Here is a 27932-nt window from a genome sequence, read left to right as displayed (position 1 = left end):
GAAGAACTAACTGTTAGTGCGCAAGAGAAATGAATAATTCACATCCTCTGAAGTTGTAACTGTAAGTCTGTAGTCAGTCAGTCCTGAGCTGCTTCAACCTTTCAATTCAAGATCTTGAGAAGTCACTGACGAACAATGTGAACTTAAAATTCTTGTACAGAAACATTCCGTAATTTATACACAGATTATCCAGTTGCGTTGCTAATTACACTGGTACAACAGAACGCTATGAATGTGTCATGAAATCATGATCCACTGATTAGAGCACACACAATGGCACATCGACAGTTTCAGACAACTGGTAGGCAGCTACTCCGTTTTGTCATCAGAGTTGATCTGCTGCGCCAGCAACAGCAGCCCGATTGATGTGAAAACAGAGAGGGCAGTAGATGTGTAGCCAAGAACAAGCAGTGAGACCTTGAGTGACTGCATTGGATGGAAGAGCATAGCAGGGGTTAGCAGGATGCAGAAATCACATGGAACTTACTACACAATCTTCAGGTGTTTATGATGCTTTGTTACCTTGGCCATCTGCAACGCGTTGTCGTTTGCGTACTGCATTGAGCCGTCTGGAATGTTTTGTATACCACGTGCTAGTTGCCATGAGAGAAATCTGTTTTACAAGAAGAATTTGAGATGCTGTAAGTCTTGAATTCACCTCCAAATATATATGGTAGATGTACTGAACCTCAGGAGACATATGATAAACCAGCTACTGCCTCCATCTTTTTATATTTGACGACATCATCTAATTAAAAATGGAGGGAGTATTTGACTATTCGAGTGCAGCACTTTCTTCAGAGAGAACCAATAAAGAATTAACTTAGTATGGAATGGGTATGTCTGAACTATTAAATATGACCATCCATCTGTTGGTATAAACTAACAGCCCCCAGGGTGTTTGACGCTGGGAAAACAAATCTGTCAGCATGGAACCGTATCACTGACATCAGATTTGTCCCCCCTAGTAAGTATCATAGGGTGAATTCTTTAACATATATGCATGGGCAAGCGTTGACGATATCAAATCCACAGACCTGTGGATGATATTTCACAGTTTCAATAGAAGGAATGCCAAGTGAGTCAGCTCTTACCCGAAAACAAGTCCAACTGCAGCTCCAATATTTGCCTTTTCTGCTGTCAACTCAAACTCAAGTTCTAAAAACTGGCAAAGTAGGGGAATGAGAACTATATCATTCAGAATAATTCCCTTAACCATTATTTAACTGCAGAGAGGCTCTTACCTTCAATTTCCTTTTTACTTTCATAGCCTCTACTTCAGATTGAACTACTGGACGTTTTGATAGCAGCTTACCGGTTTTGCTCATTGTTTCAGCAATCTACAGAGATATAACAAAAAGAAGTGTTACATTTGCACACATACCTATGTGGTCATACCTTTTGACAATTCAGTAAATCAATGCAGAGGGGATTTTCCGATAGTGACTACAGAGTTGTAACGTAATTTAGCGATGAGAGAACCATGACACAATGAATTTCACAGGTTTTCTTCTGCCTCCATAGGTAGGATTTTTGCCATTAATTCACCCACATTACAGATGTTTCCATCGAACTGGAACCAGTTTTACCTACATGCTCAATGGAAGCAACATTCCTACTGCCCTGAATCGCAACATACTAACCTCTACATGATTTATGTTTGAACATATGATCAAATGATTAGTGACCAATAAGCAAATGTACCGAAACAAATTCAACAAAACAACAGCATGGATAGAATGTGGATAGGGTCAGTGCCTAGACCTTCTTCAGCTCTCCCTTGCCGTATTGTCCCATGGACGTAAACCTCCTTCCAGCTGACATCAGCCGCTTGCCAAATGCTACACTATGTAATGCAAACAGCAAGGGACACATCCTTCAATCAAGAAACTATGCTACATAAAACACAACTGTTGAAGAAATATGAATCCAATCCATGCCTGATTTGGCACTGCCGGTCAAGTAGGGTTCCATTGAAGGAAGTTGCTTGACAAGGTTGTTTGATGTCGATGTGTCAGCCATCTCCCATGCCTTTGCAAGGTTGAGCAGCAGATCACCTACCTCTTGGCCACACTATCTCTCCACAGAGAAAAACGAAAACTTCTTGATACAAAGAATAGGCCTTCATAGATCTAATAATCATCGAGTTCTTGCTTGAAAAGGACATCGAATTCATTAGTACCTACGGACCTACCTCGTCAAGAACAGGCCCATTGGAGAGATCAAATGCCGCATCATTGAGCTTCAACAAACAACCACATAAACCTTTGTTAACCCAAAATAGAATTTCTCGTGTTCACAAGTTACACTTTAAACTTTGTATCACTGCATCATTGCTGCTATTCGAGAGTGCTAAGTTTGAAATAAAAAAGTAGCCAAATCGTATCACTAGAAAACATAGGCATGAATTCAACGGAGATAGGGCAATCGCTGCTTACATCGAGGCGAAGGTCGCGGGGAAGCTGGGACAGGAATTTGGGCGGGAGAACCAAGCAATCCTACAAAGAGAAAACGCCCGCGAATTCAAAACTTTCGAATCCAAACATAGATTTGGGCCACTAGAGTGCTCACCGCGAGTTCTTGCAAGAGGGGAAGGACAGGCTCCTCGTCGGGGTTGTCACCGCCGGTAGAAGAGGAGGTAACCGGCTTTGGGGAGTCGGAGGAGACGGCGAATACAGGGGGTGGGTATCTACATCGCCGGAGATGGAAGCGGGAGGGGCGGAAGGAGGAGGAGGTGGAGGAGACGGCGGCGGCGGCGGCGGCGGCGGCGAGGAGTGGGCGGCGGAGGACGGCCGTGGCCATTCGAAAACGCTCTGCTTTTTTTTCACCTCTTTTTTTTCCCTCAATTTTCGTTCTAATTTTACATGTTGAGATTTTTGTTTTGGAAACCGAAACATCTGGGCTTGGAGTGGTGGAAGGGCCCACGCTATCTCTTTGCTTCCAATGGAATTTGTCCAAAATCAAATTTCTCATCTTTTTTTCTAAAATGAACCAAAGTACTGACAGAAACACGTGTATAGTCTGTACTGTACATCATGCCACCATGATGTGCAAAATTGCAAACAAAATCGGGTTTTCATTTTGAGTGCATCAAAGCCATACAAAGCATGCAGCGATCAGCCATGTAATTTCGCTGAAAAATTCTGTAGAATTTATCTGAAGTAATAGTACATTTCAAGCAGTTTGACTGGTCGAGTCTCTTGTGTTCAAAATACAATAAAATCTTATTTATCTGGAGTAATACATAGCATTTCCCAGTGTAAATGTACATCACAAAACGTAGGGAATTTCGATATGAACTGCAATACAGTTTCGCCATTACAAATTTGCAAGGCCAGTTCCCCGCAAAAAAAAATATAAAAAAATAAAAATTTCAAGGCCAGTTTAAACATGAACACCACCATGATCCATCACTCTATGACAATTAATTTACACCCACAGAGTCATCAGCAGATAATCACATCCAGTTAAGCTCTTCACTGAAAGTCTGAAACCATCCATGGCCTAAACTACAGAGCACTACGCATGCAGCAGCAGAGTGATCTCTCTCTCTCTAGGATTCAGGCCTCAGGATGCCATTGACGACGGAGAGGCCCACCACGACGCCGAGCGCCTCGGTGGCGGCGACCGCCCCGGCCTGCACGAGCCCGTCTCCGGCGAGCTCCGCGCCGGCCACCAGCTGCACCCCTTCCCCGGCGACCTCCGCCGCCTCCTTCTCCGCTGCCTTCACCGCCTCCCCACCCACCTCCGCGGCCTCCACCGCCGCCTCCTCCACCTCCCGCACCGCCTCCGCCGCCGCCTCCTCCGCCCGCTCCAGCTTCTTCCTGATGCCGAAGAGCCCGATGCCAGCGGCGTTGGCGGGGGAGGGGGACGCCACCGTCGGCGCCGCACCCGCCGCCGCGGACAGGAGCAGGAGCGCCGCGGAGCGCCGGTCGAACCGCACGGCGGAGGCGGCCACGCGGCGGCGGCGGGTGGTGGTGGTGGTTGGCGCGGCGCGGAGGACGAGGTTGGAGGCGGTGGTGGAGACGGCCATGGTGGTGAGTGGCGTTTTGCTCAGCTCAGCTCGGCTCGTCTGCTCGGAGCCTCGGACTCGGAGTGGTGAGTGGCGCGGAGGGAGGCGTCAAGTGTGGCCGAGGATGTGGTGGACCGGGAAGACGGTTGCCCCGGAGCCAATCGTTTGGTGACATGTGGCATGATTATTCTCATTTCTTTTTTTTTTCTTTTTCCAAAAATCTTGAGATTTGGAGTATATTGATTTGTTCTGTCCAAGTGTCAATGATTGAAGGCCAACCTTAGCCCACGTTCCGACTTCCAAATTGGCCACACTTCTGTCAAGGTTATGGCCCAACATATATTACCTCTGATTTTTTTGAAGGATTTAGACTGTTGACTCATAAAATAACATTTGGTCATTTAACTCATTAAAAAGTTAATAAAAATATGCTAAATTATAAATTATACCTAATTTTTTTAACGATAAAACATAAAAAAATGATAAATGATAGTAAGACGAATGATAAAATACTATGTCAAATTTCAATGACGCCATCTGTTAAAACAGAACGGAGTATATATGGATCTTTTTTATGGCTGAATGCATGGCCCAGTATTAAGATTTTCGTGAACTGAAAAGGTTACATTTTTCGTAAATGTGTTCTGGGATATCAATTAGAACCAATGCAATTTCTGCTGGAGTTCAGATAATCAAACAGATAAAACAGACTGAAAAAATGCAGCTCCAAGAGAATGGAACTGACTGATAACCCCAGCAGACTAAAACTGTTCAATGTTCAGTCAAGCTTCTATCAGATAAACGACTGATAGAAACTAATAAATTTCCCATGCATACAAAAGATACATCTGATTCGTTAAAAAAAAGAGATACATCTGCTGTAACTCAGAACAATACATTCTTCCTGTGCCTGCTCTTGCCGTCTTGCGATGCGCTCAAACAAGTAATCGCTGCATCCATGGTTGCCTGAAAATCGCATCTGAAGGCAGCATTGCATTGTATTGCAAGTTTCTCCTGTGCATGTGAAGTAAATCTATTACTCTTTGATTATTTCTTTCCAAGGGCGAGGTTGACCCGGATCTCCCTGCCTTCTAGTTCCTGCAAAATACGTTGTCGTTCAGTTAACTTTGTAAGGATGTCAACAACCATCTTAATAAAACTTGATTTAAGGCTTTTCTTCAGATACATGAGAAGACAGGTTAAGCAAATCTCCTTTCGAGCCTAGGACTGCATTCAAGGTTCATTCCAAGAATTCTTTTGCGAAGTTATTAGTGATGTGAACCACTTAACCTCTACACATTTAACTGGAATTCATCCATCCGTTTATTTGGCATTTGGAAGCTTAACAAATCTACTCTCACTGTCATGCCAAGCTAAGCAAGCTTTTGGGTGTAGAGTATCAAGGAGGAAAGAAAACGGTGGAATGAAGGTGCATTTACCGTTCCATTGAGCGAGGAAAGAGCTTCATCCATCTCCTCCTTGGTGGAGTAGCAGACGAAGCCGTAGCCACGGGACCGGCCGGTCTCGCCGTCGTAGAGCACCCGGGCGCCGACCACGTTGCCGCACTTCTGGAACATCTCCGTCAGCATCTCCGAGGTGACCGTCCACGACAGGTTGCCGACGAACAGCTTGTGCTCAGTCTCCGGGTACAGCGGCAGCTTCGGCTTGGGCTTGTCCGCGAAGTTCACCCTCATCGTGCGCCCACTGTACAGCTGAAACGAATCGAATCGAATCCTTCAGGAACAGAACTGAATAATTGATCGATTGAGGATGGTTGGATTGATCATGAGAGATTGAGAGTGCTCACGCTGCCGTCGAGGTTCTTGATCACTTGCTCGCAGTCTTCGATGGTGCTCATCGTCACGAACGCGAAGCCTCGGCTCCTCCCTGTCGCCCGATCGTACAACACCTGAAGTCAAATTGCAGATGTTGAGATAAAGTTTAATTTGTCTAATATATTGATATGCAAAGCTTTTGCATGTTCGTGAAAATAAAAGAGATAAAATTTAATCTGCCGATGTAGGTTCTGGTGCATGTCTCAAAAATAAGCAATTAGTCTGATGAGCCATGATCATTTACTTACGTGTCAGGTGCTCGGGTATGTATCTTACTCTTACGCTAGGAACAGACATAGAACGGTGCTTGTGTTTGTTAATTAGCATTGAGTTGGATTGTTGGCTTGTTGCTGCAACAAAATTTCAATTTCTCTGAACCCCAACATTGGGAATTACTATTGAGTTCATGTCGGTAACAAAAACAAAAACAAACAAATAAATAAACACCATTTTTTTTCGTTCACCAACTGAGGAACGAATTAAGCACAAGCAAGCATGTGTCTACTGCATATAAGTTCACTTAAGCATTTAATCAAGCAGAAGACGGTGACGGTGTACGATACCTCCACCATCTCCGGGGTGGCGTAGTCCTGCACAATGCCGGCGAGCTGCGCGCTGTCGCAGTTGTACGGCAGGTTCCCGAAGTAGAGCTTGGTGGTGATGCCCGCTGCCTCCGCCTCCGCCTCGCCGCCGCCCGAGCTGCCCTCCAGGACGCCGCCCTGCTCCTCCTCCTGCACAGCTGCTCCGTCTTCCTCTTGCAACTGCTCCTCTTCGACCTCCTCCTCCTGTTGCTCCTCCACAGCCGTGGCCGCGGCCTCCTCCTGCGAGACCATCGCCGTCGCCGCGCGCATGCGCATCCTCCCCACCGGCACGGTGACGGGCTTGGCGGCGACGTGGTCGGAGACCGCGAGCAGGAGGCGTCGCTGGTGGTGGTGGTGGTGGTGCGCGCGCGCCGCGGGCGGGCGGGGGAACAGGGGCGCGTGCTGGAGCTGGAGCTGGAGCTGCATGATCATGGCGGAGTCCGGGAGCTTGGGGCGCGCGAGGCGTAGCGCGGCGGGAGAGGTGGAGGGGCAGCTGGAGTTGGCCATGGCGATGGCGTCGTGTGTGTGATGTGGAGGGGCGCGAGGCCAGTGGGAAGAGATGGAGGACGAGAGGGGATAAGAGGTGGTTTACTATGGGCCATTGACATGTGGGCCCTTGGTTCTGCTTCTTGTTCATCACCTCCACTTATCATGCGTTTTCTGTTGAGATTTTTTCCCCCTTTTTTTCCCTTCTACTGTGTTTAGCTTAGCAAAGGATCCCTTGTTTAGATATTAAAAAGTAGGACTGGATATAGTATATAATCTTTTTTTCTGTTTTGTACTCTGTATATTGAGTAACTATTATTATCCATCTACGCCATTATTACTATATCAGACCTGTCAGTTGTTGTAACGTTGGTGCAATTTACTCTTTTTTTTAACTACTACCTCTATATTTTAATGTATGACGCCGTTAACTTTTTTCCCATTTGTCTTATTCAAAAAGTTTATGTAATTGTCATTTATTTTACCGTGACTTGATTCATTGTCAAATGTTCTTTAAGCACGATATAAATATTTTCATATTTACACAAAAAAATTGAATAAAACAAAGGGTCAAACGTTGGTCAAAAAGTCAACGGTGTCATATACATTAAAATACGGATGGAGTATTTCTAATTTTATCAATTTTTACGTGTCCTAAGGCGTACATTCAAAATAATACATCCAGGAAAAAACTCACTCCATTACCATGGTGTTTTTTCTTTTTGCATAATTCAGTTTATTGAAAAGTAAGCATAAAACAGCTCGAAAACAGCAATTTTTACAAAATGAAAATAATAAGGCTGTAGTTAATCTATACCCAAATGCCGCTAGTAAACCTGCTTATTTATTTGTCCATCGAAAGAATATAGAGCTTGATTTGGACACATTTTACATAACCTTTTTTTTCCACTACAGAACTGCCTGAGCAGCATTTTATTCTGCCCTTGCTGCTTAATGTCCTGCAAGTTCTTTCTTCTTCTTCTTCTTCTTCTTCTTTTTTTATAAAAAGAAACAGAGAATGAACATCTCTGGCAAAAATAAAAAATAAATAACTGCTAAAAAAAACCCTAAACAGATGGGCATTCGCAGCATGCAGTCTTGCGATCAGACGATCAGTACACGTGAAGCACGGGTGATGATCACCTCTCCCACTCCGCGCTGCCGCCGCCGAAGCAGGAGCTCCTCCGGCGATGCCGCCGCGGCCCACTGCTCCGGCGGCTGTTGGCCTTCTCCTTCTGCTGGTCCGGCGACAGATCCGCCTTCCACTTCTCCAGCAGCAGCTCCAGCTTCCTCTGCTCCACGGCGGAGCCCCTCGTGTCCATCGCCCCGGAGTGCTCGACGACCGCCGCCGCCGCCGCCGGCGGCTCGTCGTCGGCCTCCTCCGTCTCGCTCACCTCCACGATCCTCGCCAGCGACCCGGGCCTCCTCACCAGGAGGTCCTTCACGGAGAACGCGTCCGGGGAGTCCGGCGAGCTGCAGAGCGGCACGGCGCGCGCGTCGGTGGCGTCGAGCACCGCCACCGCCACGTTCACGATGCCCTGCGGCCGCAGCGACCGCGGCCGCCGGAGCTGCAGCGCCGCCACCTGCCGGCCGGTGGTGCCTCGCGCGGAGGACGACGCCGACCCGACGAACGTGCTGACCACGATCCGCGTGACGCCGAGGACGGCGTCACCGCCGAACCTCCGCGGCGCGCGCACCTCGACGGTGACGGCGGCCGTGTCGGACCGGAGGAAGGCTTCTTCGACGCGGAACAGGAACCGGTCGTTCCACGTCGGGTCGGCGCCGCCGGCGAGGTCGACGCCGGTGCGGAGCTTGTGGGCGGCGTCGGCCCAGGCCACGGCGTAGGCGGCGCGCACGCGGCGGCCGAGGCGGCGGTGCAGGTCCTGCGCGGAGATGACGGTGACCTCGAGCAACTGGAGGAGCGTGGAGGGCGGCGGCGACGGCGACGGCGGCGGCGACGCGGAGCAGTCGTCGCGGTGCCGGCCGCCCGCCGACATTGTGCAGATCGAACGAAGCAACGACACGAGGGAGAGCAGGTTGAGACGCCGCGTGGCTTTTAAAAGGAGAGGCAAATTTGGAGGGAACCAAGTATGGCGCGTACGAGTTGGCTCTACAGCTCGATCTTGCAGATGCTGCCTGCCTATTTGGAGCGGTTTCAATTCAGGTACGATTCGTTATTGTTTGAAATCTATGTTTGTGAGCTGTGACAATGATCCGATTTATACACCCGTAGCAATTGTCAATTTCATTTATTTCCTTTTATTTTGCACTCTTTTTCTAAATCTCAGACAGGAGTATTTTGGTGTGCTTTGAATTATTGGAATTAAACGATAGAAGAAACGGGAGGAGTTCAAACCATGCTGTTTGGCAGTACTAAGTGCTATCTGTGTATGGTAAACATATTACTGTAGCGCAAATTTAGCCTTGCACGTGATACACAAGAAACATGAGCACATGAGCAATAGAACACAAGAATGTGCGATACATGTTGGACTAGGGAAAAATGTCATGAAGGCGAGCAAACAGCTAAGCTCTGTGCCTGTGCAGAGACAGGGAGTAGCCAACTAGCCTGATGGACCATGCACAATCCCCACTTCTGAATACTGATTCTAGTATTTCACGCATCACCAAAATTGCAAACCGATGCAGCGAGTTGCACATAGACAACAGCAACGATAAATGCGTATGAGAGCGATGATAACGGATAAAACGATCTAACATTCAAAACTCAAGGATTAACATCCAGGATGCAAAATAACAGAAAACCAGACATCGTTTGCCTCATTTAGGAACATAGAGTTACGATAAATTAAGCAACAAAAAGACACTGGTCTCCCAGCTTAGCGCAACAAGTGCAGTCTAGTTGCTAGCAGCAGCCCCCTTCTTCCTTGGTGCAGCCTCAGTCCCTGGACAACATTTGCAATAATCAATTAACAAGTGCTACAGCATTTGCAATATACTTCCTCCGTTTCACAATATAAGTCATTCTAGCATTTCCCACATTTATATTGATGTTAATGAATCTAGATAGATATATGTCTAGATTCATTAACATCAATATGAATGTGAGAAATGCTAGAATGACTTACATTGTGAAAAAGATGGAGTAGTAAATAATCAGTGAACAAGTGATAGAACATAGCAAGAAGAGATATAAGCATACCCTCTCTGAAGTTACTCTTGAACCTCTTGGGCACGTGGCGAAGGTACCTCATCCTCCCAGTTCCAGTGGTCTTCCTCCTGATGGCCTTCACACTCCAGTTGTCTGTGTTTCAAATTTCGAGAAAGAATCAAAGTAGTCAGAACTACATATCAGAGGAGCTGAGCAGATTCTATCAAACTTCATCAATGAAAACAGCAAGAGACCTGCTGCATCAAGCAGCAGCAGCAGCGGTCTGCAGCCAGGAGCCGAGCAGGCTTAGGGCTTATATTTGGGGAGCTTCTAGCAGCTGCAGCTTCTCATAGAATCTCTAGCTCCCCCAAACAGTCCAGATTAAATGCAAACACACTATGATAATCTACCTAACCACAACTTCGTAATTGGACACAAGGGATTGGCCAAAAGATGTCAACTCGAGTAATTTGATTGAAACAAACAAGAATCTGAAAGCACATATCCCCACACAAACTGCTTCCTTTCAATCAGAACAGATTGCAAGTCACAAAGAATCTGCCACAATTATCAACAGTAGATGTAACAAATACTTTGACAATGCAAAGTAACATATAGGAACAACAACTATGTACACCGGACAATAGTAACATAACAGAATGAAGTAATTCGATAATGACAAACGCTACCAGTTAACCAGTACAGTTTTGCATTTCACGTCTTTACAAAATCTCTCGCATGTTCAGAACCTACTAGTATTATCGCAAATGCGACACAATATAAGCAAACGTATAATGATAAATCTCCTAACCCACATCAAAAAACAAAATAACTCGGACGTGATATACCACAAGCATAGCCTAGGCACAGGAACAGCGCAATCAACATGCCTGAACTGATGGGAGCGCGAAAAACTCATCAACATCGCAACAAGCTAGCAAAGAGCTAATTAAAGGAGAGGGTGGGCATGGGAAAAAAAGAGAGAGGAGGATCTCGTCTTACACTTGCGGATGCGGGCCGCGGGGTAGCCGCAGGAGGAGCAGGTGCTCTTCTGCAGGTGGAAGCTGCGGCGGCCGCAGCGCACGCAGAGCGTGTGCGTCTTGTTCCGGCGCTTCCCGAAGCTCCCCGTGCCCTTGCCCTGCGCAAAGAAGAACAAAACACAAAGCAACCAGATCAATCCCTGTCAGATCCACGCGAGGAGAGGCGCTACAAGATGCATCGATCGCCGCTCGCCGCGATTCTCCTCACCATTTTCGCCTTCTCCTTCGCTTGCCGCCGCCGCCGCCGCCGAGGGAGATGAGGAAGAAGGAGAGAGCGCAACTGCTCGAGGTTAGGTTTAGTAAGGAGGTCAAGCCCAACTAACATATAGGCCTTCGAATGAAAAAGCATGTAGGCCTTTTGGCCCACTAAGTAGATGAGGCCTATTAAGCAGACAAGGCCCACCTAGGCTATTCCCAACTTAGGCCCATGAAGCGACGAGCTCGCTCTTTCCTCTTCCGCCCTATCGCCGGCGGCGCGGCTCCAGCAAAGCTCGGCGGCGTGCTCCGGCGACCAAGGAGGCCACGGAATACTGAGAGGATCAGTGGAAGTGAGGGCCGGACCTCCTTAGGGCGGAGTCGAAATTTCGTAGCAGTTGAGAATCTTCGCAGGTACTGGAGGGCGGCCATGGAGGAGCTGGAGTTGCCTCTCCCCACGGAGAAGCTCGCCGTGGATCCGGGCAGGTAGCGAGATCCGATCTTGGCTTGTTGTTGGTTGCTTGATGGGTGGTCTCATCCTTCCATGTATCTCTTGATTCGATCTTGATGTGGTAGGGAGGGAGGAAAGCGAGGTGTGGCTGTGCTCGTGGCCACCGGGAGCTTCAATCCTCCCACCTACATGCACCTGCGCATGTTTGGTAAGCCTCTAAATTTTGTTTGATTTTTTATGCCTATAAGCTTGTGTTGTCCCATGAACAGCTTGATAATTACAGCAAGAAAGTTTTTTTTAATTATTTTTTCCCGTCTGATATGTTTCATTTAGAACTGGCAAAGGATGAATTGCAGCAGCGAGGGTATTCTGTCTTGGGTGGTTACATGTCTCCGGTGAACGATGCTTACAAGAAGAAGGTAATGTGTGGCATCACCACTGTTCTCCTTGTGGTGTAGAGGCCGGATTCTTAATCCATTATCTAAAAAATATCACCACTGTTCTCTTGATTGAGTTTAAGATTTGGAACGGATTAGGGCCTTTTATCTGCAGCCCACCGAATTCGCTTATGCGAACTAGCATGTGAAAGCTCATCTTTTGTGATGGTTGATCGATGGGAGGTAACTTTGTTTCATTCAGCTTATACGTCCTGGTGGATTCTGTAGCATTTCTTGTACAGAATGTTGTGTGTCCTTGGTGTAGGCAATGCAGAAAGGTTTCCAACGCACCTTGACTGTTCTCTCGAGAATTCGGAATGCTTTGTCCAAGGATGGTTTAGCTGATGGAGGTATCTAGCAACCAGTTTTTTTAGAAGATAACAAATCCTTTTTCAACATACTGTTGGATAATGTGAACCAGTGCATCTTTGTCTTGGATACAATCAATTATGTCCAAGTCCAACATGTACTGACATAAAAAATGACACAGGTAGTCCCAATGTAATGCTTTTATGTGGTTCCGACCTGCTCGAATCATTCAGCACCCCAGGAGTTTGGATTCCTGATCAGGTGTAAACGTCGAACTCTGGTGTCAATATAGAGAACTTATGTGCTCATTTTAACTCTTAGTGTTATATCTAGTTTCTGTGTGATTCTTATTCACAGAAGAGCTTGCTTTGATGACACCCTCTTCTGTATCTAGGTCAGGATCATATGTAAGGACTTTGGTGTTATTTGCATACGTAGAGAAGGAAAAGATGTTGAAAAAATAATATCCAGCAGTGAGATACTGAACGAATGCAGGGTAAGAATGACTAGCTTATGGAGCTTATACTACTACAGTAGATTAGTCTTCTTTTCTGATGACGTTTGCATTATCCCTTTATGGAGTATTTTCAGGATAATATTATTTCAGTTGATGAGATTGTTCCAAATCAAATAAGTTCGTCTAGAGTAAGGTATTGTTCTTTCATGCATTTGTTTGAGGTTTATCATACGGCATTCTAATATCCCCAACATCCTCTGTTGGATACTGACATGTGAGTCATGTGTTTATGCACAATCAAATTGCAGAGAATGCATAAAAAAATGCCTATCAATAAAGTATCTTGTATGTGATGAAGTCATCCAGTATATTGGAGAACACAAACTCTACAAGGAAGCTGACGGCAGTGATACAAGAAAATGACAATAAAGGGTCCAGTGCAGGCAATCTGAATATAGACCTTAATATATTCACGGTTAAATGTTAGGTGCCTGTTTTATAGCTAATAGGCAAATGTTGTACCCTGGGCATCTGTTTTGGGATATACAACTGAATTGGATGATGAGAAGCATTTGTTTTATTTACAAAAATGAAACATTTCGAAATAAAAAGAGCACCTGCTAATTGCATGTTGACTGGAAGTTGTATCATAATACAGATAGATGAGATACTTGTCAGCAGTTGTACTCCAACATGTAATGCTGGACATATTTCCTACAAAGCTTCATTGTGTCCATGTTAGTATGGTTGCTGATCACAATATTTCAGAAATAACGGCTACTTGTATGCGTATTTGACCTTGTACCTGGTTGTGCAACAGACTGTGGTTAAACTTTTACTAACATGTGTTCAGGGATATCACTTTTCGAACAAATGCAAATGCAATTTCTGCTGGATTTCTGCTAGATTAGTTAAGAGGAGCAACCATAGTATTTGCAAACATATTAGACGGACTGCAGTTCCAAGAGGATATGAACTATGGAACTGATTGATAAACAAACAATTGTAAGGTGAATAATAGAGATCAAGTTGTCTTTCCTGTTCCTCAACAATCAGTATATACATACATGGAAGGAGTAAAAGTATAATAGAGATCAAATTGTCTTTCCTGTTCCTCAACAATCAGTATATATACATTTTAGGATGGATAGTATGATGATCCTCATGCAGCAGCAGCAATTTCAGTTGATTTACAAAATCTTACACTAGAGTCGTAATAACAAAGAAGCACACGAAAATTTACTGACGAAATGTTGCACTTGCACAACTACTGTCTACTGCCACTAGTTGGAAGCACTCGTTGCTTCGAGCTGCCTGCCATTGCCGCCACCACCAGCATCAGCAGCAGCAGAAGAAGACAGCGCCTCCCTGCCATGTGGCTCCAGGAGCGCCTCCGGGCTGCAGCTCGCCGGCACGAGGGGCAGGATGCCGCCGGGGTTGAGAGGGAAGAGGGCGCCGAAGTAGCCGTCGGCGATGGCGGCCATGTCGCAGGTGCCGGCGACCCCGGGCATCTGGTAGATGTCGCGCGTGTAGGCGTGGAGGCTCGCGTACTCCACCAGCTTCCGCCTCGTGCACCGGAACAGCGAGTGGTAGACGAGGTCGAAGCGTACCAGCGTCGTGAAGAGGCACACGTCGGCCAGCGTCAGCGTGTCGCCGCACAGGTAGCGGGACCCCGACAGGTGATCCTCCAGCCGGTCCAGCGCGGCGAACAGCTCGCCGGCGGCGGCGTCGTACGCCTCCTGGCTCTGCGCGAACCCGCACCTGCAATTTGATCGTAGCAATGCTGCGTTAGATTCTTGCTGCAATTTTCAGGAATTGTGTTGGAATATAAAGTGAATTGCCCGACTATTCTTATAGCTTAAGTTCTTGGTTAAACTAGTCGGTGCATATGTGGTATTAGAGCTAGAGGTTTCGAGTTCGAATCCTGAAATATAGAGTGAATCGCCCATCTTTTCTCATCGGCTTAAACTTTTGAGTTGAAATTGTCGGCACATACAACTCAATAAATTGTGTGATTTTTTTGGTTGTACCTGTAGACGCCATTGTTGACGCTGGGGTAGATGAAGGAGTACCAGCGGTCGATGTCTTGGCGGAGCTCCGGCGGCCAGAGGTCGAGGCCACCGGCGCTGCCGTCGGCGGCGGCGAGGTCGCAGAGGAACTTGGTGATCTCGATGCTCTCGTTGCACACCACCTCCCGCCGCTCCGCGTCCCACAGCAAGGGCACCGACGCCCTCCCCTCGAACCCGCCGCGGCGTGCGGAAGCGTACACCTCGCGGAGCTTGCGCTTGCCGTAGAGCGCGTCGGGGCTGTCCGGCGTGAAGGACCACGCGCCGTCGTCCCCCGGGACGGCGACGGAGAGCGGGAGGCGGCGCTCGAGGCCGAGCAGCGCGCGGACGAGGAGGGCGCGGTGAGCCCAGGGGCACGGGAGGCCGACGTAGAGGTGGAGGCGCGCGCTGGGGGTCCCCACGACGGCGGGGAAGCGGGACGGGGTGCGGGTGAAGGCGCCGGTGGCCGGGTCGGAGGGGGCGAGCTGCCGCATGAGGAGGCCCCACGCGGCGGTCCAGCCATGGCGGACGGCGAGGACGAGCTGGGAGGGAGGCAGCGCGCGGCCCCACAGGAGGCGAGAGAGGGCGGTCAGCGGGTCCTGCGAGGCGGCGATGGGGCTGAGCCGGCTGCGGAGGCGGCGGGGACGGTGGGGCAAGGGAGGCGGCGGCCGCCGCAGCTGGAGGGAAGACGGCGGCGGCGGTGGCTGAGACCACATCGGCATGGTTCGGCGGTTTCGCCGGTGGAGCGGGGAGCTGCCTGCTTGGGAGGAGTGGAGGGTGGAGAGCGATGGGGCCCACGTGTCAGTGACTCAGGTGGTGTGTGATAGACAGATAAGGAAGTCCAATCAGGACCAGGCCCAATAAGCCACAAGCACGTACACGGCCCAAATTGTTAGCGCAACCCGTACGAGCCAATTAAAGAGAACTTGGTAGAAATTTAGTCGATTCGATTCGAAAATTTGACCAAATGTAAACGTAAAATCACGCATACTACTGTTGTAAGTACTACTGATTAGCAATTTGCATCTGTATATAACCAAAAAAGACACTTTGCAGGAAAAATGGCACGCGTCATCGAAATTCCAAGACAGCTTTAAGTTTTAAACTAGGACCAAATGTCAGGCTAGGCATCAGTGCCATATCATATTGCTCAAATGTGTTTAAAGAAGCTAACGGGGCATAATCCAGCGGCACAAACATAATCCTGGGAAACTATTTTTAAGGTCGATACAAAACTAGCAGCTCTTTTAACTCTTTCAAGAAGAGAAAACGCTAATGGAACTTTCAATGGCTGCTTCGATTAGACGATCGCATTTGCTGCACTTGCAATCCTGGGCCAGAGATCAGCGCACTCCTTTCCGATAGGTCCAGTGATGGCAGAACCTGCATCATGGAAGTGCATATTTATAAGGTCAGGCTAATCGTGAAGCTATGCATTATTAGTTTTGTAGTACAAGATTTCAAGAAAGGAAATAGCTGGTCATGTATAAGTGCAACAAAATATGGCTCGATGCTTCAATAAAAAAATTCAGCATGCTTTTCAACTACATATTTGTTGCGACGTGTAGAATTATAGAATTTGCAGGATAATACCTTTCATCTCTCCCTTGGGGTTCACAATGACTCCAGCATTGTCTGCAAATGTGACACCAAAGGAACATTAGAATTGAACCATAACCCATAAACCTGTGATTAGGTAATTCTGTAGACAAAGGATCAAGAGAACAGCAGGTAACACAGAAAAGTATAGACATCCTACGAATTAAGCAATTTACAAATAATTCACATATTATTTACAAATGAAAGAGCTGTACACTTCATTCACATATTACTTATACAAATGAAAGAGCTTCACAATTCACTCGGACATTACATACAGTTGAAAGAGCAAAAGAAGACCACAAAGTTTGTAAGTTCCTTCATGAAACACATGCCTAATGATAAATGTGGCATAATGCAAGATAATAACATACTATGATGTCTATTTCAGGTCAAATTGCATTCCAGCTCTATGCTAACTAATGACAATGCAGAAACACAATCTAATTTATCCATCAGGAGGTTCTCTCTAAATTGAACAATGACACTAAAACTGAATCCTATCTTGGTAGACAGAATTACAGAAACTGAAAAAAAAAAGTCTGGCCAACTATCATGTAACATGCTCAAAGTCGTGTGCAAATGCCTTCCACTTAGGCCTTGTTCGGTTTGGAGGGGATTGAGGGGGAATAATTCCACACCACAATAGGTGTGCAATAAATCCCCTCCAATCCCTCCCTCATGAGGATCAACCGAACAAGGCCTTAAGCAAGCAATTTCAGTTATAATTCAACAGTATATGAATTAAAAAGAAGCATGCAGCTAGTTGACTGACTAAATAACTAACACAAGATGAAGCGCACCAAAACATGGAAACAGAAAGTACCTTCAAAGTACATGTAGACACCATCCTTTCGGCGCCACGGCTTGCGCTGCCTCACGATGACAGCTGGCATGACCTTCTTCCTCAGGTCAGGCTTCCCTTTTTTCACAGTAGCCATAACCATGTCCCCAACACAAGCAGAAGGAAGCCTGTTAAGGCGTCCCTTGATTCCCTTCACAGAAATGATGTAAAGGTTCTTTGCTCCAGTGTTGTCAGCACAGTTCACAGTGGCTGCCACTGGCAGACCCAGTGACATCCGGAACTTGTTACCAGCACTACCTCCACGCCCTGCGGTCAAAGAAAGAGCAATAGCAGCCAGGTAAGTTAGGTCCAAAACATCTAAATCATTGATGCAAAATAGTGGTCATTCAAAGGGTATATGCTTCGCCTCATTCTCATTTGATAATAACAACACAGGGAAAATTTAAAATGGTTTAGCTTGAGAAATGTGACTAGCCACACTATTTGAATAGGAAGTAGAAGAATCAATAGCAACTGAACTAGTAAAGATCTATAAAGATGCAGCTTCACAAACATCTAAAAGAATTCGTGCATAAACTTGAAGGATGTTCATTTCCGAAGGTCCTTAAAAGAATTTAACACATACAGGGATCTAACAAACCTAAGTCAACAAACAGCTAAACAAAAATCTTCTCCACATCTAACTACAGATAACCAGACTAAATCATTCCTTGTAACACTAAAAGCAACACATCTCCAAATTATACAACGCATCACTGCCTTCAAAATATACAACGGGTCACCACCCTTGAAGCGACAAGCAGACTAAATCATGCTACTCGAACACTTGCACAAGATCCTAGCGACACAGCAATTGACGCATCGAACAACCGCTTCTGCATCTTAGAAACGGTAATCCACAGCAGATGTCTGCGCATCCAAATCGAAGCATCACGCCGCGCAAACTAAACTAGCATACGAGACCAGAATCGAGGATCATGTGGGAGAAGAAATCATCGGGAGGGAGCAAGAGATTTTACCTCGCTTCGACATCTTGGAAACGGAAGGGGTGACAAGCGGCGGCGGCGGCGGCGGCCGAGGGGGACGGCTTCTCTTTCTTATATAGTCGGGGTTTCTAGGGCTTTGCTGCTATTATTCACTTTACCCCCTTGACACACTATTATTTTTACTTAACTTACTATACTAACATGAACAAAACAGCACGGGTGAGAATATGTGAAACAAAATAAATTAAGGGGCTTAAGTAGAAATAACCAACTTTGTACTTATTGCTTACTAGTCCCTCCAAAAGTTGGAATTGTGAGGAAGGGGATCGCAAATGGGGTGGGCGCACGAGACGGTGGCCATGGAGGAGTTGCTCGGCTTGGTGCGGGGCTTCGTCGACGTCCTCGTCCTCGCCGGCGGCCGCACCTCGTCTGGCGCCGCCGCCACCTGGCGCTCCGGTGACGTCAAGAAGGCCCTCCAATGGGCCCTCTTCTTCGAGGAGGTATGGTTGATCTCTGTTGATGAAATTGCACTGGGGTTTAGGTTTGCGTCGTGCCCCCTCCGACGCCATGATTCTCTCAGCATCTCGGGGGAAGGCCGTGTAGATTGGAAGTTCATCGTTCTCAATGCTGCTTAGGAGGGGGGTTTTCCTACTTTAATGGACAGACACTGACCACATGAAGAATTTCTGTTGTTGTGAAGAACTGAAATGTTAACACATGTTCCTGCATTGTGTTCAGGTTTTCAAGAACCTGCGTGACGATGGTCAGTACGATGAGTCTGCAAGTGAGCTCGATGCTGCACTCGTTCAACTCGCTTCAAGCCCGAATTTCCCCAAGGTGCTTCTGAAAAGATGCTTCTTGGCTGCATCCATTCTGATTTTGCATGTAGTGATGTTCTACCCTGTGTCATGCAGGGTATTGAGGATATCCGATCAAAAACACTTGCGATGGCAAGAGAGTTGGTTGTGAAGCATTTTCTGAAAACAACGAATGCGGAGAATTTAGGTGCTGTACTTCAAGCAGTTGTTGAGATGGATATGGATGGCATTTCTGCTAGTGGTGAATGCAATGTGTGCCAAGAGTATGTGCAATCGATTTTAGATATGAATTTACCTAGTTTGATGCGAACCAAGAATGCCCGTGATGTTGGACATTCCACTAGCTCTGATGAATTTTGTGAAGAATCCTTGTTTACGGGTAATTCACAGATTCTACTTAAAGAACTACAGAAGAAGCTGGATTCAGGATCGTGTATTTCTTTGGCTGAGAGAGAACTGAACACACTTCTAAAAAGCATGAAAAAGGACAGCTTTGATAGTGCAGGAAGTACATTGTGCACCTCAGCAACTGCTCAGTATGTAATCCCTTAATCCCCCAAATTTCTATATTGTTACAATTGTTAATCCATATATATCTGTGTCCTTTTTTTGAGACCATAGCAGGCTCCAGTTTGAACTCACTCAAAACTATTATTAACACAGGAAAACACAAATCATCGACAAGTTTATCCTGTGGAAGCAATGGAAAGCAAAGTGTTTGTCGTACTTGCTTGATGAGCGTACCATTCGGATCATGTCAGGAACTAATATGATCTTTAATGCTCCCAAGGAGCAGTGGATGGGATTGTTTGAACCATTAAAAGTTTCTGCAGATTCTAGTCAAAGTGGCATCATTGAAGTCATGGTATGTATTAGTCTTTGCTCGTAGACTCTGTCAGTACTTTCATTATCTATGTTATAATACCAATATGTTGTGTTGCATTATAGGAGCTATGCTTGTTGGGATTGGTTGCAAGGCAATGGAACTCATTAATAGAGAGCATCATGTCACATACTTTTAGTTCCTTTCCTATATCAAAACAATATGCTGATCTGCACCAGTTGCTTCAAGGAACAACTCAGGATGAATGCCAAGACAAGCTTCTTGGTTTCAAGGTCTTTTTATTTTTATTTTATGTCTTGTTGATGGATTTTGTTGATTCTTCCATCTGTTGGGAACATTACTTTCTGCGGGAACCTTTTGAAATGAAGTGATCATGACCATGTAAACCAAACGAATACCTATACAAACTTGGGAACAGCTTCTAAAAGCTACTTCCCCTGTTCCAAAATATATGCATTTCTAGTTTTTTTTAGTAGAGATTAAGGTTGAGGAGAAAAGACTTTGGTGCCCCTCAATAAAGGAGGGATAGTGGTTGAGGGTAGAACGGAAAGAAATTTGAACGGAAAGTGATTGATGGGACAAGTAGTGTAAATGGTGGTAGACATGCTTGTGTTGTGGTACAGGATATGAATCCTAGAAATGCTTATATTTTGGAATGGTGGTAGTACACTTGAACTGTCAGTACTATCAAAGCGTCATTATGTCAATTATTGAGGGCACTACTCTGATGTTGCAATAATTGTGAAAAACTACTTTTAGAAGTTAGCAATTGCCTATTGGTTTTGTTGGTTACGATCAAGCAGCCTTTCTGAGATACCTGAGGAAACAAAAAAAATATTTAGCGGGCATAATGTTGGCCAGATCAAGTCCTTTCATGTGTGGTCATTATTTACCTCTTATTTTTTCAGTGGGCAAGAATTGTTTAAGTTCTTTATTTCTCAAAGCTGTTAATCGCTGTTCTTTAAAGAAAGTAATATTTTAACTGAACCTTTGAACTCCAATAGGAGATGGATATTTGTGAGTATGCAAGGCAATCATTAGAGAGCGAACCGTACATATTATGGCTTCTACCTCCAGTTCTTACTGCTGCAGCAATGCCGCCACGGTGAGCTGCTTGCTTTTCACCTTATGCTATGGCCTGTTCTGTGGCATCATTATTATGGTAATTTAGCCTGTAATGGATCCTATAGGTCAAGCTTGTTTAAGATATACCTTGTTGAAATAGATAAGCAACTCGGTGAAGCTGCTTCCAAAGACCGGTATGTTACCAACAGCTGAGTCTATGCAGGCTATGTTACATTTGCAAATTGTGATATCAGCTCTTATCCTTCATTTCACAGAAAATGCAATTGCGGAGGAGATGGAATAGACCAGCATCAAAACTGTAAGTAAATTTGTGTTTTTTTTAATGAAAGAACTGTAAGTTATTTGATAGCCATAACTTAAAACTACCCTCTTTCTCAAACTTCAAATTGCTCGTATGTTTCCAAGCATGCTTATTTTTTTTTCATTCTAGGTGAGATTTCTGAAAGGATTCAATGTCTCTACACATTCCATGTTCAAAGAACTCAACTGACAATTCAGTAGTGGCAGTAGCCATGGGCCACAGTTCAAGACAGTGCAGGAGATTTGCAGTATGCACTGATATTTCAGAGTAATTTATTTTCCAAACTGACCGCTGTAGTTATTTCCATGTATGATATACATTTTTGCGTGATGGAAAATTTAGCCAGATGACACATTGACTGACAGTTCATGCAGATTGTCAAACTGGATATTGAATAGATTTTGCCTCTTCTCTGTTTGCCTTTTAAGTTGAGAAGCTATGATGAATGTCCAGGCCATGTTGATTTTTGGTGATCTATCAGTGCCATATTTGTCCTCCTTTTTGTTTGTTTTCTGAACAATTAAACTGAAACCTTATGAGTGACTTGTTCAACAGTTGTGGTTTTACTGACAATAAGCTTAAGGCATTAGCTTCCTCCCTATTTGGGTTTTCATCCCATCTCTCTCTTTCTATTGTAGCCCTACTAAAGTTGTAAAGCATCTATAATCCAAGGGAGACCAACAACAGCAGGATAAGGCATCAACCAGAGTTTTCTTTTTTCCTATGATAACTTGCTGGAATCCAAACAATGCTTTGATTGACTTTTTTTTGGTCAATTCTTTTTTTCCCTCTTAGTGCTTCTGGATTCCACCTGCACCAGATCAGAACTCCAAAACTCAATTAATAGAATTTTGTGCAAACTTCCAGTTTTCTATTCCTGCTATTCTTTATTTATAGGTTTGGATGATGGCAAACATAATTATTAATTTAGAACAAGACGTTGCCAGGCCAGCTTTTCAATGAAAGCTTCCGTTACATGCCAAATTGAGTTTGTCAACTCCAAGGCGCCTAGTAGCCATAAAAATACTCCTAGATTGCAAGCTTGTTATTTGGATTCTTTTATGATTATTGCTTCATCCACACAGTTAGTTCACCAAGAATAAAAGCCTTGTCAAGGTAGAGGTACCATGTGCAGATACTGCTAGCGAAGAGTTCACTGTATTGGAATTTTTATTACAGCTCTATAACTAATCAACCTTATAGTTCGGTTTACGAAATACATGTTTTGGTTGGACCATGCAAGCAGAAGTGAACATATCTGAGGCCATAGGTCCGTGCACTGTGCTACTAATCTAGCATTTATATCTCTTTTGATACTTTCAAAGCTTGTAAAAACTGAAGGAATCTGGCATTGGTTGCTTCTGGGGATGGTTGGTGCATGTAATAGCTGGTAGGTTTAATATTTACATTACAGAGGAGTGGTCCTTGTGGTCCCATTTACAAAATAAAATGGAGATAATTTTTAAGTAGTAACAGATCATTACGTTTAGTGGTTATAAAAAAATTGGATACTTTAGCAGATTAAGTACTTCTCTAGAACCATAACCCCACCCACCAAGATACACACAACAAACTAAACTTCTTAGCCCCCAAGAGGATCATAGACTCTTAGTTTCAGACCTTTGTTTCATCTTTCATTTCATTCTGGGAATAGGCTGGTAAGTAGCTTCACAAAGTTCAATTAACCATTTAGATTTAGCAACACAGAATTCAAATCAAATTACTCATTTCTGTAATCTTTTGTCTGATTTCTCTCTAAGATTTTCTTTTTTGTTGTTCTGTTTCCTTCTATCCTTCAGTGTGTTTCTTTGGGAATCACTGTAATAGGCGGGACTTGTTCTATTCAAGTCTTTAATGCATTCATTTTCTTTGTTTCTGTTTGAGCAGTGGTTTAATTCTGCAAAATTATGTTCCATTCATGCCTCAATCGTGCCCCTCCCCGCCCCTCTTTTTTTTTGCTTCTTCAAATATACTTCTCTTTACCCTCTATTCACTCTTCACATCAGTATATTTTGGTCCAATTACAATTTTCTTTGCTAAGATGTATAGCAGCATACTTGATGTTCACCCTTCTAAGTGCTCACCAAATCACTATTTGGGAGTCATAGAAATATATCTAGCTGTTGGGTTACGAATTGTTGTAAGACAAATCTTTGCTCTATGTGGAAAAAAAACACTTTTAATATCTGAACAAGACCAGGGAAAACTTATTTCGTTTTCAAGTTTGATGTAATAGACTTCTGCATTTGGCTGATGATATGACCAGAGCTCCACTTTAACAGATTGAAGTGAATCATCTTAGGGGTACATGAAACAGGCCTACATCAACTATGAATCAGCTTCGCAATGGAAAAGTTCCCCAATATCTTTCGCCAGCTATAACTGTAGTACCAGAACTCTCTGAAGTTACATTTCCTAGTTTTTCAGAGCATAGACCATCCTATATCGAAAGGGAGCAGTGTGGTAGTTCTATCAACTCATTTGATGCTTCTACTCCAATGTGTATGTTAGCTTCCAACTTTACATCAGATCTTTATATCAACAAAAGTGAATCACCTAACGGCAAGCTTTCTTCTGAATCATATGCTATTGATACCTCTGGATGTGATTCTTCCTTGCCGCCAACACAGTCATTATACAAGGGTAATCCAAGTTCTTTAAGGATGGTTTATCCTAAAGTATCTGAACAGAATAGTTGGAGTCAAGAACCACTGCCTGGACCATTTGTTTGTCCAACTAGTGTTGATTTCTTCGATCAACAAGATATGACTATTTTTGACCAACAAATACAAGATAACATTGCAGCAAGTCCTAGCACCAACCTTGCAAAGCAAAATGAGTGGTTCTCATCTGGCACTTCCTTGCAGTATTTGGAAAGTTCGGTGTCTGCTGGTTCTGTGCTGAAGGTATCTGATTTGACCCTTTTGGATGGTGCACTAACTATTTCATGATTTCTTATCCTCTCTCACAGCCTGTACGGCAATTTAGACCAGCTCTTCATTGGTCTACTTAAAATTTTAGATAACATTTCCCCTCATTTCCAGGCTGTTGATGCGACAAGTACAACACCTTCAAATTATTTGCATTGTCATGCACAGAGAAATACATCAAATCCTCCCAACTTCAATGAAATTTGTTCTGGTAATATCGCTTCTTCAAACATTGCTCCAACCAAACCAAGGATGCGATGGACACCTGAGCTCCATGAGCGGTTTGTTGATGCTGTTAACAAGCTTGGTGGAAGTGAAAGTTGGTCCCTGATCCTCTGTTTTTCTTATCATATTTTCATCTTGAACTTTTACGGAACAGTGCTGTTTTCACAAGAAGAAACAAGTACAAGTCTCTGTTTTCCTAGATCTATTTTCATTTCTGTTTACTTTTCTCTTGCAGAAGCAACTCCAAAAGCTGTCCAGAAAGTTATGAAGGTTGACGGCTTAACTATATACCATGTAAAAAGCCATCTACAGGTCTGCATTTGTTGCTTCTGAATTTTCAATGCTTTTTATACGACTCTTCTTGATTTTTCCTGATGGCCATGGGTTATTCTTGTGCAGAAGTATCGCACAGTTCATCATCGACCTCAACTATCTGATGGTCGGTGTGTTTCGATGTTTCAATTTTGGTTTAATTTCACCATAACAAGATACGTGGTGCACTATGCCGGTCATTGTACTAAATTAGAATGTTGCAGTGACCGTACTATGTTGTTGATGCTATTAGAGTTTATATATTGATCTTTAAGAGACTGAATTTTATCATGCGCTGTGCCTATTTAAATTTGAAGTAAATTTGAACGATCTGGAGCTTTACACAATTTTCTTTATTTTTTTCTCATAGGTGAATCTGCGAAAAGTGGCCAAACGGATGAAGTTTCTTCTCAGCCCTTGAAGTGAGATGATTTTTATGTGATATATATCTCTGAGTCCTAGAAATTTTATAAATATCATGTGTTGGCCTAGATGAGTAGTGGAGCATAATATCACATCTATGCTCCGACCTGGATGAATTTGCATTTTCTTCCTAACTTATCTCTGGATGAATTTAAGTTCAAATATATGTCGTGTGCCAGTGTTTTCTAAAGTCTTGACTGTGTACCTACTACAGAGGCATGGAAACCACCTGTGAAGGATTAAGGGTCCAGATTGGCTTGCAGAAACAACTTCACGAACAACTTGAGGTGCCCTTATTCTTTCAATAATAAGATACTTGATTTTTGTTTTGAACTGCAAAAGGGAATGAACACGCCAGATTTTGTGCGTTTGACTAATGTATAGGGTCCCTTGTATTTTCCTCTCCACAGATCCAAAGAAAGCTGCAGCTGCAAGTAGAAGAACACAGCAAGTACCTCGCCATGATAATCGAGAAGCAGAGCGAGAGCCTAAGACAACTGGGAGCATTACCAAGATCTCTAGATGCACCCACTCAGGTTTTGGATAACAGGGAAACGTGCGAGGGACAAACAGGAGATGCTGATTCAGCAGAGCAAAAACCTGAGAAATGAATGCATAATCTGGAAATTTCAGAAGAGACGCCTTATGCTGAATCATTGGCTGCAGGAAGTGAGAATCAGGGCCAATTTTATTCAGACATGATTTGCTCATTGGCTGTAGAAGATGAGAATCATATTCATATCCCAAATACTGGGAGTATGAGCTGTCCACTTGATCTGAAACTGCGTTGCTGTTCCTTCGGTACACAAGTTTTCGTTCAGGGAGATCCAAAGCTGCTGCTTTTTTGTGAAAAAGTATGACTATGCTGTAGTGTAACCAGTGTCAGATTGTAGTTGTAGTTCAGGAACAAACTCACAATAAGTCAGTGCCAGGCATGGTTAGCTTATCCATCTCTCGATGGTGTACACTTGTAACATAGCACGAGTACCTTTTTAGAAGTTCCAGACTAAAGACACCACTCATTTACATGTAAATGCTGCATACAAAACCATATCATTTCCCCCAATTTATTTTGTGTCTTCATGTTATTATTGTTACAGCAGGATACAGTGAGCAAAACACAAGATGCAATACGTGGTGATATATCCATTATCCATACGAGTGGAGTGATTTATTTCAGTGCCAGAAGCTACAAGCAGAAGCAGTGCTGTAACTGCTGATGCCATTAGTGCACTGCTTGCTAGCTTCATGGAGCAAGCAGAAACTACAGCCAAACGGGGCTAGCCATTGCCCGCTTCTTCAGCTCCTGGCACGCTGCGGCGGCGCCGGCCAACATCCTCGGCGCCGCGGTGGCGTAGAGGTTGCCGCGCAGCCCCTGCTGGATCAGATCATCGGCAAAACTATCGAACAGTAAGCTAAAATAGGCAAAACGATCGAACAGTATGCTAAAATAGCTATTAGGCTCTGTTTAGATCTCCTGGCAAAATTATTCACCCTGTCACATTGAATGTTTGGACACATGTATAGAGTATTAAATATAAACGAAAAAATAATTAATTACACAGATTGCGTGTAAATTGTGAGACAAATCTTTTAAACCTAATTGCTCCATGATTTGACAATGTGTTGCTATAGTAAACATTTGCTAATGACGAATTAATTAGGCTTAATAAATTCGTCTCGCAGTTTACAGGCGGATTCTATAATTTGTTTTGTTATTAGTCTACGTTTAATATTTCAAATGTGTGTCCGTATATCCGATGTGACACGCCAAAACTTTACACCTTTTTGATCTAAACACAGCCTTAGCAGGGTTGGAAATTTCAGACCAAAATTTCGGTCCCCTCCGATACGATATTAATTTGGCCGAAATTTTTAAATTTTTTCATGAATTTGGGTAATATTTATTCAAATTCAACTAAATTTTGTTCAAAATTTTGGAAATTTCGGACCGAAATTTCGGGATTTCGGTGATCCCGATCAAAAACCTTCAACCGATAGAGTTAACCCTGAGCCTTAGTACTTAGTGACTAAATAAAGCTTCCATTATAGCTACCTTGGTGATGAGGGTGAGGTCCGGAGAGTTCGCGCCGCCGTTGACGGTCTCCGCCGCCGGCTGCCGCGCCTCCTCCACGACGACGATCTCCGCCGCCTTGGGCTCCACAGCCGCTGCCCGCGCGCGCGCGCCGTCGTCGCTGAGGCCGGCGTAGGGGAGCGAGGTGTGGCACGCGGCGCAGTCGCTCTGCATGAACACCTTGCGCCCTCGCTGCACTCTGCATACATATGCTCACAAAAAGCTCCACCAGATTAGCGCCCCGAAATGCGGTGGCCAACGGCCGGAAGCGAGAACGAACTCGCCGGCGTCCACGCGGTGCTCACCCGTCGTTCGGCCACGGGTAGGCCGGGCAGGCGGCGGCGCCGCCGTCGCCGGAAGTCGCAGCCATTGATTCCGACGAGAGAGCTGCAGCAAGCAAGCTAGCTACCTGGTCGAGTGGGCGCGTGTGATCGACTGTGAAGCAGCGCAGCGGACCGACGCCTCTCTCTGCAGATAACGAGGAGCTCCGATTATGGATGGCGTCGTGCTGACGTGGATGGTAGCGGATCCACGGGCCACGGCCAGCTATGCGAATGCGACATGGTATG

General features: G+C 44.9%; 10 protein-coding genes across 15 annotated transcripts; 2 read left to right on the top strand and 8 right to left on the bottom strand.

Annotated features, from left to right (window-relative positions):
• Nucleotides 1-99: 99 nt before the first annotated feature.
• Nucleotides 100-2867, bottom strand: LOC4331129 (uncharacterized). Its single transcript, NM_001417084.1, has 9 exons — nucleotides 2572-2867; nucleotides 2439-2498; nucleotides 2195-2242; nucleotides 1941-2073; nucleotides 1765-1841; nucleotides 1245-1340; nucleotides 1095-1165; nucleotides 523-613; nucleotides 100-426 (listed from the first exon to the last, which is right to left on the bottom strand). The coding sequence occupies exons 1-9, from the start codon at nucleotides 2800-2802 to the stop codon at nucleotides 310-312; spliced, it is 924 nt and encodes a 307-aa protein (NP_001404013.1). The 5' UTR covers nucleotides 2803-2867; the 3' UTR covers nucleotides 100-309.
• A 333-nt stretch (nucleotides 2868-3200) lies between these two features.
• On the bottom strand, nucleotides 3201-4141 carry LOC4331128 (uncharacterized). Its single transcript, XM_015767129.3, has one exon. It carries the CDS (start codon nucleotides 4031-4033, stop codon nucleotides 3554-3556), a length of 480 nt encoding a protein of 159 aa, XP_015622615.1. The 5' UTR covers nucleotides 4034-4141; the 3' UTR covers nucleotides 3201-3553.
• Nucleotides 4142-4723: 582 nt separating this feature from the next.
• Nucleotides 4724-7026, bottom strand: LOC4331127 (28 kDa ribonucleoprotein, chloroplastic). The gene is made up of 4 exons (XM_015767128.3): nucleotides 6411-7026; nucleotides 5820-5921; nucleotides 5452-5724; nucleotides 4724-5110 (listed from the first exon to the last, which is right to left on the bottom strand). The coding sequence occupies exons 1-4, from the start codon at nucleotides 6933-6935 to the stop codon at nucleotides 5060-5062; spliced, it is 951 nt and encodes a 316-aa protein (XP_015622614.1). The 5' UTR covers nucleotides 6936-7026; the 3' UTR covers nucleotides 4724-5059.
• A 710-nt stretch (nucleotides 7027-7736) lies between these two features.
• On the bottom strand, nucleotides 7737-8974 carry LOC4331126 (uncharacterized). Its single transcript, XM_015769573.3, has one exon. The coding sequence runs from the start codon at nucleotides 8909-8911 to the stop codon at nucleotides 8054-8056; it is 858 nt and encodes a 285-aa protein (XP_015625059.1). The 5' UTR covers nucleotides 8912-8974; the 3' UTR covers nucleotides 7737-8053.
• Nucleotides 8975-9612: 638 nt separating this feature from the next.
• Nucleotides 9613-11358, bottom strand: LOC9267955 (60S ribosomal protein L37-3). The gene is made up of 4 exons (NM_001377484.1): nucleotides 11275-11358; nucleotides 11029-11164; nucleotides 10078-10179; nucleotides 9613-9820 (listed from the first exon to the last, which is right to left on the bottom strand). The coding sequence occupies exons 1-4, from the start codon at nucleotides 11275-11277 to the stop codon at nucleotides 9774-9776; spliced, it is 288 nt and encodes a 95-aa protein (NP_001364413.1). The 5' UTR covers nucleotides 11278-11358; the 3' UTR covers nucleotides 9613-9773.
• Nucleotides 11359-11517: 159 nt separating this feature from the next.
• Nucleotides 11518-13686, top strand: LOC4331124 (nicotinamide/nicotinic acid mononucleotide adenylyltransferase-like). Its single transcript, NM_001417081.1, has 9 exons — nucleotides 11518-11747; nucleotides 11838-11920; nucleotides 12046-12131; nucleotides 12249-12332; nucleotides 12415-12499; nucleotides 12640-12719; nucleotides 12853-12954; nucleotides 13050-13108; nucleotides 13224-13686. The coding sequence occupies exons 1-9, from the start codon at nucleotides 11692-11694 to the stop codon at nucleotides 13336-13338; spliced, it is 750 nt and encodes a 249-aa protein (NP_001404010.1). The 5' UTR covers nucleotides 11518-11691; the 3' UTR covers nucleotides 13339-13686.
• Nucleotides 13687-13993: 307 nt separating this feature from the next.
• Nucleotides 13994-15858, bottom strand: LOC4331123 (glutathionyl-hydroquinone reductase YqjG). Its single transcript, NM_001417080.1, has 2 exons — nucleotides 14946-15858; nucleotides 13994-14676 (listed from the first exon to the last, which is right to left on the bottom strand). Exons 1-2 carry the CDS (start codon nucleotides 15680-15682, stop codon nucleotides 14199-14201), a joined length of 1215 nt encoding a protein of 404 aa, NP_001404009.1. The 5' UTR covers nucleotides 15683-15858; the 3' UTR covers nucleotides 13994-14198.
• A 154-nt stretch (nucleotides 15859-16012) lies between these two features.
• Nucleotides 16013-18433, bottom strand: LOC4331122 (60S ribosomal protein L23). The gene is made up of 4 exons (NM_001417079.1): nucleotides 18384-18433; nucleotides 17386-17670; nucleotides 16554-16595; nucleotides 16013-16343 (listed from the first exon to the last, which is right to left on the bottom strand). Exons 1-4 carry the CDS (start codon nucleotides 18394-18396, stop codon nucleotides 16261-16263), a joined length of 423 nt encoding a protein of 140 aa, NP_001404008.1. The 5' UTR covers nucleotides 18397-18433; the 3' UTR covers nucleotides 16013-16260.
• Nucleotides 18434-18657: 224 nt separating this feature from the next.
• On the top strand, nucleotides 18658-26539 carry LOC4331121 (protein PHOSPHATE STARVATION RESPONSE 1). 5 transcript variants are annotated; one of them, XR_010739295.1, is made up of 10 exons: nucleotides 18658-18850; nucleotides 19089-19187; nucleotides 19265-19704; nucleotides 19832-20033; nucleotides 20117-20284; nucleotides 21017-21117; nucleotides 21203-21271; nucleotides 21353-21396; nucleotides 21529-21666; nucleotides 23682-23901. XR_010739295.1 is itself a non-coding variant. In XM_015771816.3 (10 exons), the coding sequence occupies exons 1-9, from the start codon at nucleotides 18683-18685 to the stop codon at nucleotides 21597-21599; spliced, it is 1362 nt and encodes a 453-aa protein (XP_015627302.1). In that variant the 5' UTR covers nucleotides 18658-18682; the 3' UTR covers nucleotides 21600-21646; nucleotides 23682-23820. The 5 variants fall into 5 exon arrangements, 3 of the variants coding, with proteins under 3 accessions (XP_015627302.1, XP_025878775.1, XP_066163491.1); XM_015771816.3 differs by having other exon boundaries at nucleotides 21529-21646; nucleotides 23682-23820; XR_010739296.1 differs by lacking the exon at nucleotides 23682-23901 and having other exon boundaries at nucleotides 21238-21271; nucleotides 21529-21896.
• Nucleotides 26312-27918, bottom strand: LOC4331119 (cytochrome c1 2, heme protein, mitochondrial). Of its 2 annotated transcripts, none has more exons than XM_015771821.3 (3): nucleotides 27669-27918; nucleotides 27346-27562; nucleotides 26312-26667 (listed from the first exon to the last, which is right to left on the bottom strand). In XM_015771821.3, the coding sequence occupies exons 1-3, from the start codon at nucleotides 27731-27733 to the stop codon at nucleotides 26554-26556; spliced, it is 396 nt and encodes a 131-aa protein (XP_015627307.1). In that variant the 5' UTR covers nucleotides 27734-27918; the 3' UTR covers nucleotides 26312-26553. The 2 variants fall into 2 exon arrangements, with proteins under 2 accessions (XP_015627307.1, XP_015627308.1); XM_015771822.3 differs by having other exon boundaries at nucleotides 26312-26664; nucleotides 27669-27916.
• Between the last annotated feature and the right edge of the window lie 14 nt (nucleotides 27919-27932).

This window comes from Oryza sativa, chromosome 2 (genome assembly GCF_034140825.1).
Source record: "Oryza sativa Japonica Group chromosome 2, ASM3414082v1".
NCBI lineage: Eukaryota > Viridiplantae > Streptophyta > Magnoliopsida > Poales > Poaceae > Oryza > Oryza sativa.
Note: the sequence above shows the minus strand (reverse complement) of the source record. Positions and strands in the feature narration are given on the sequence as shown.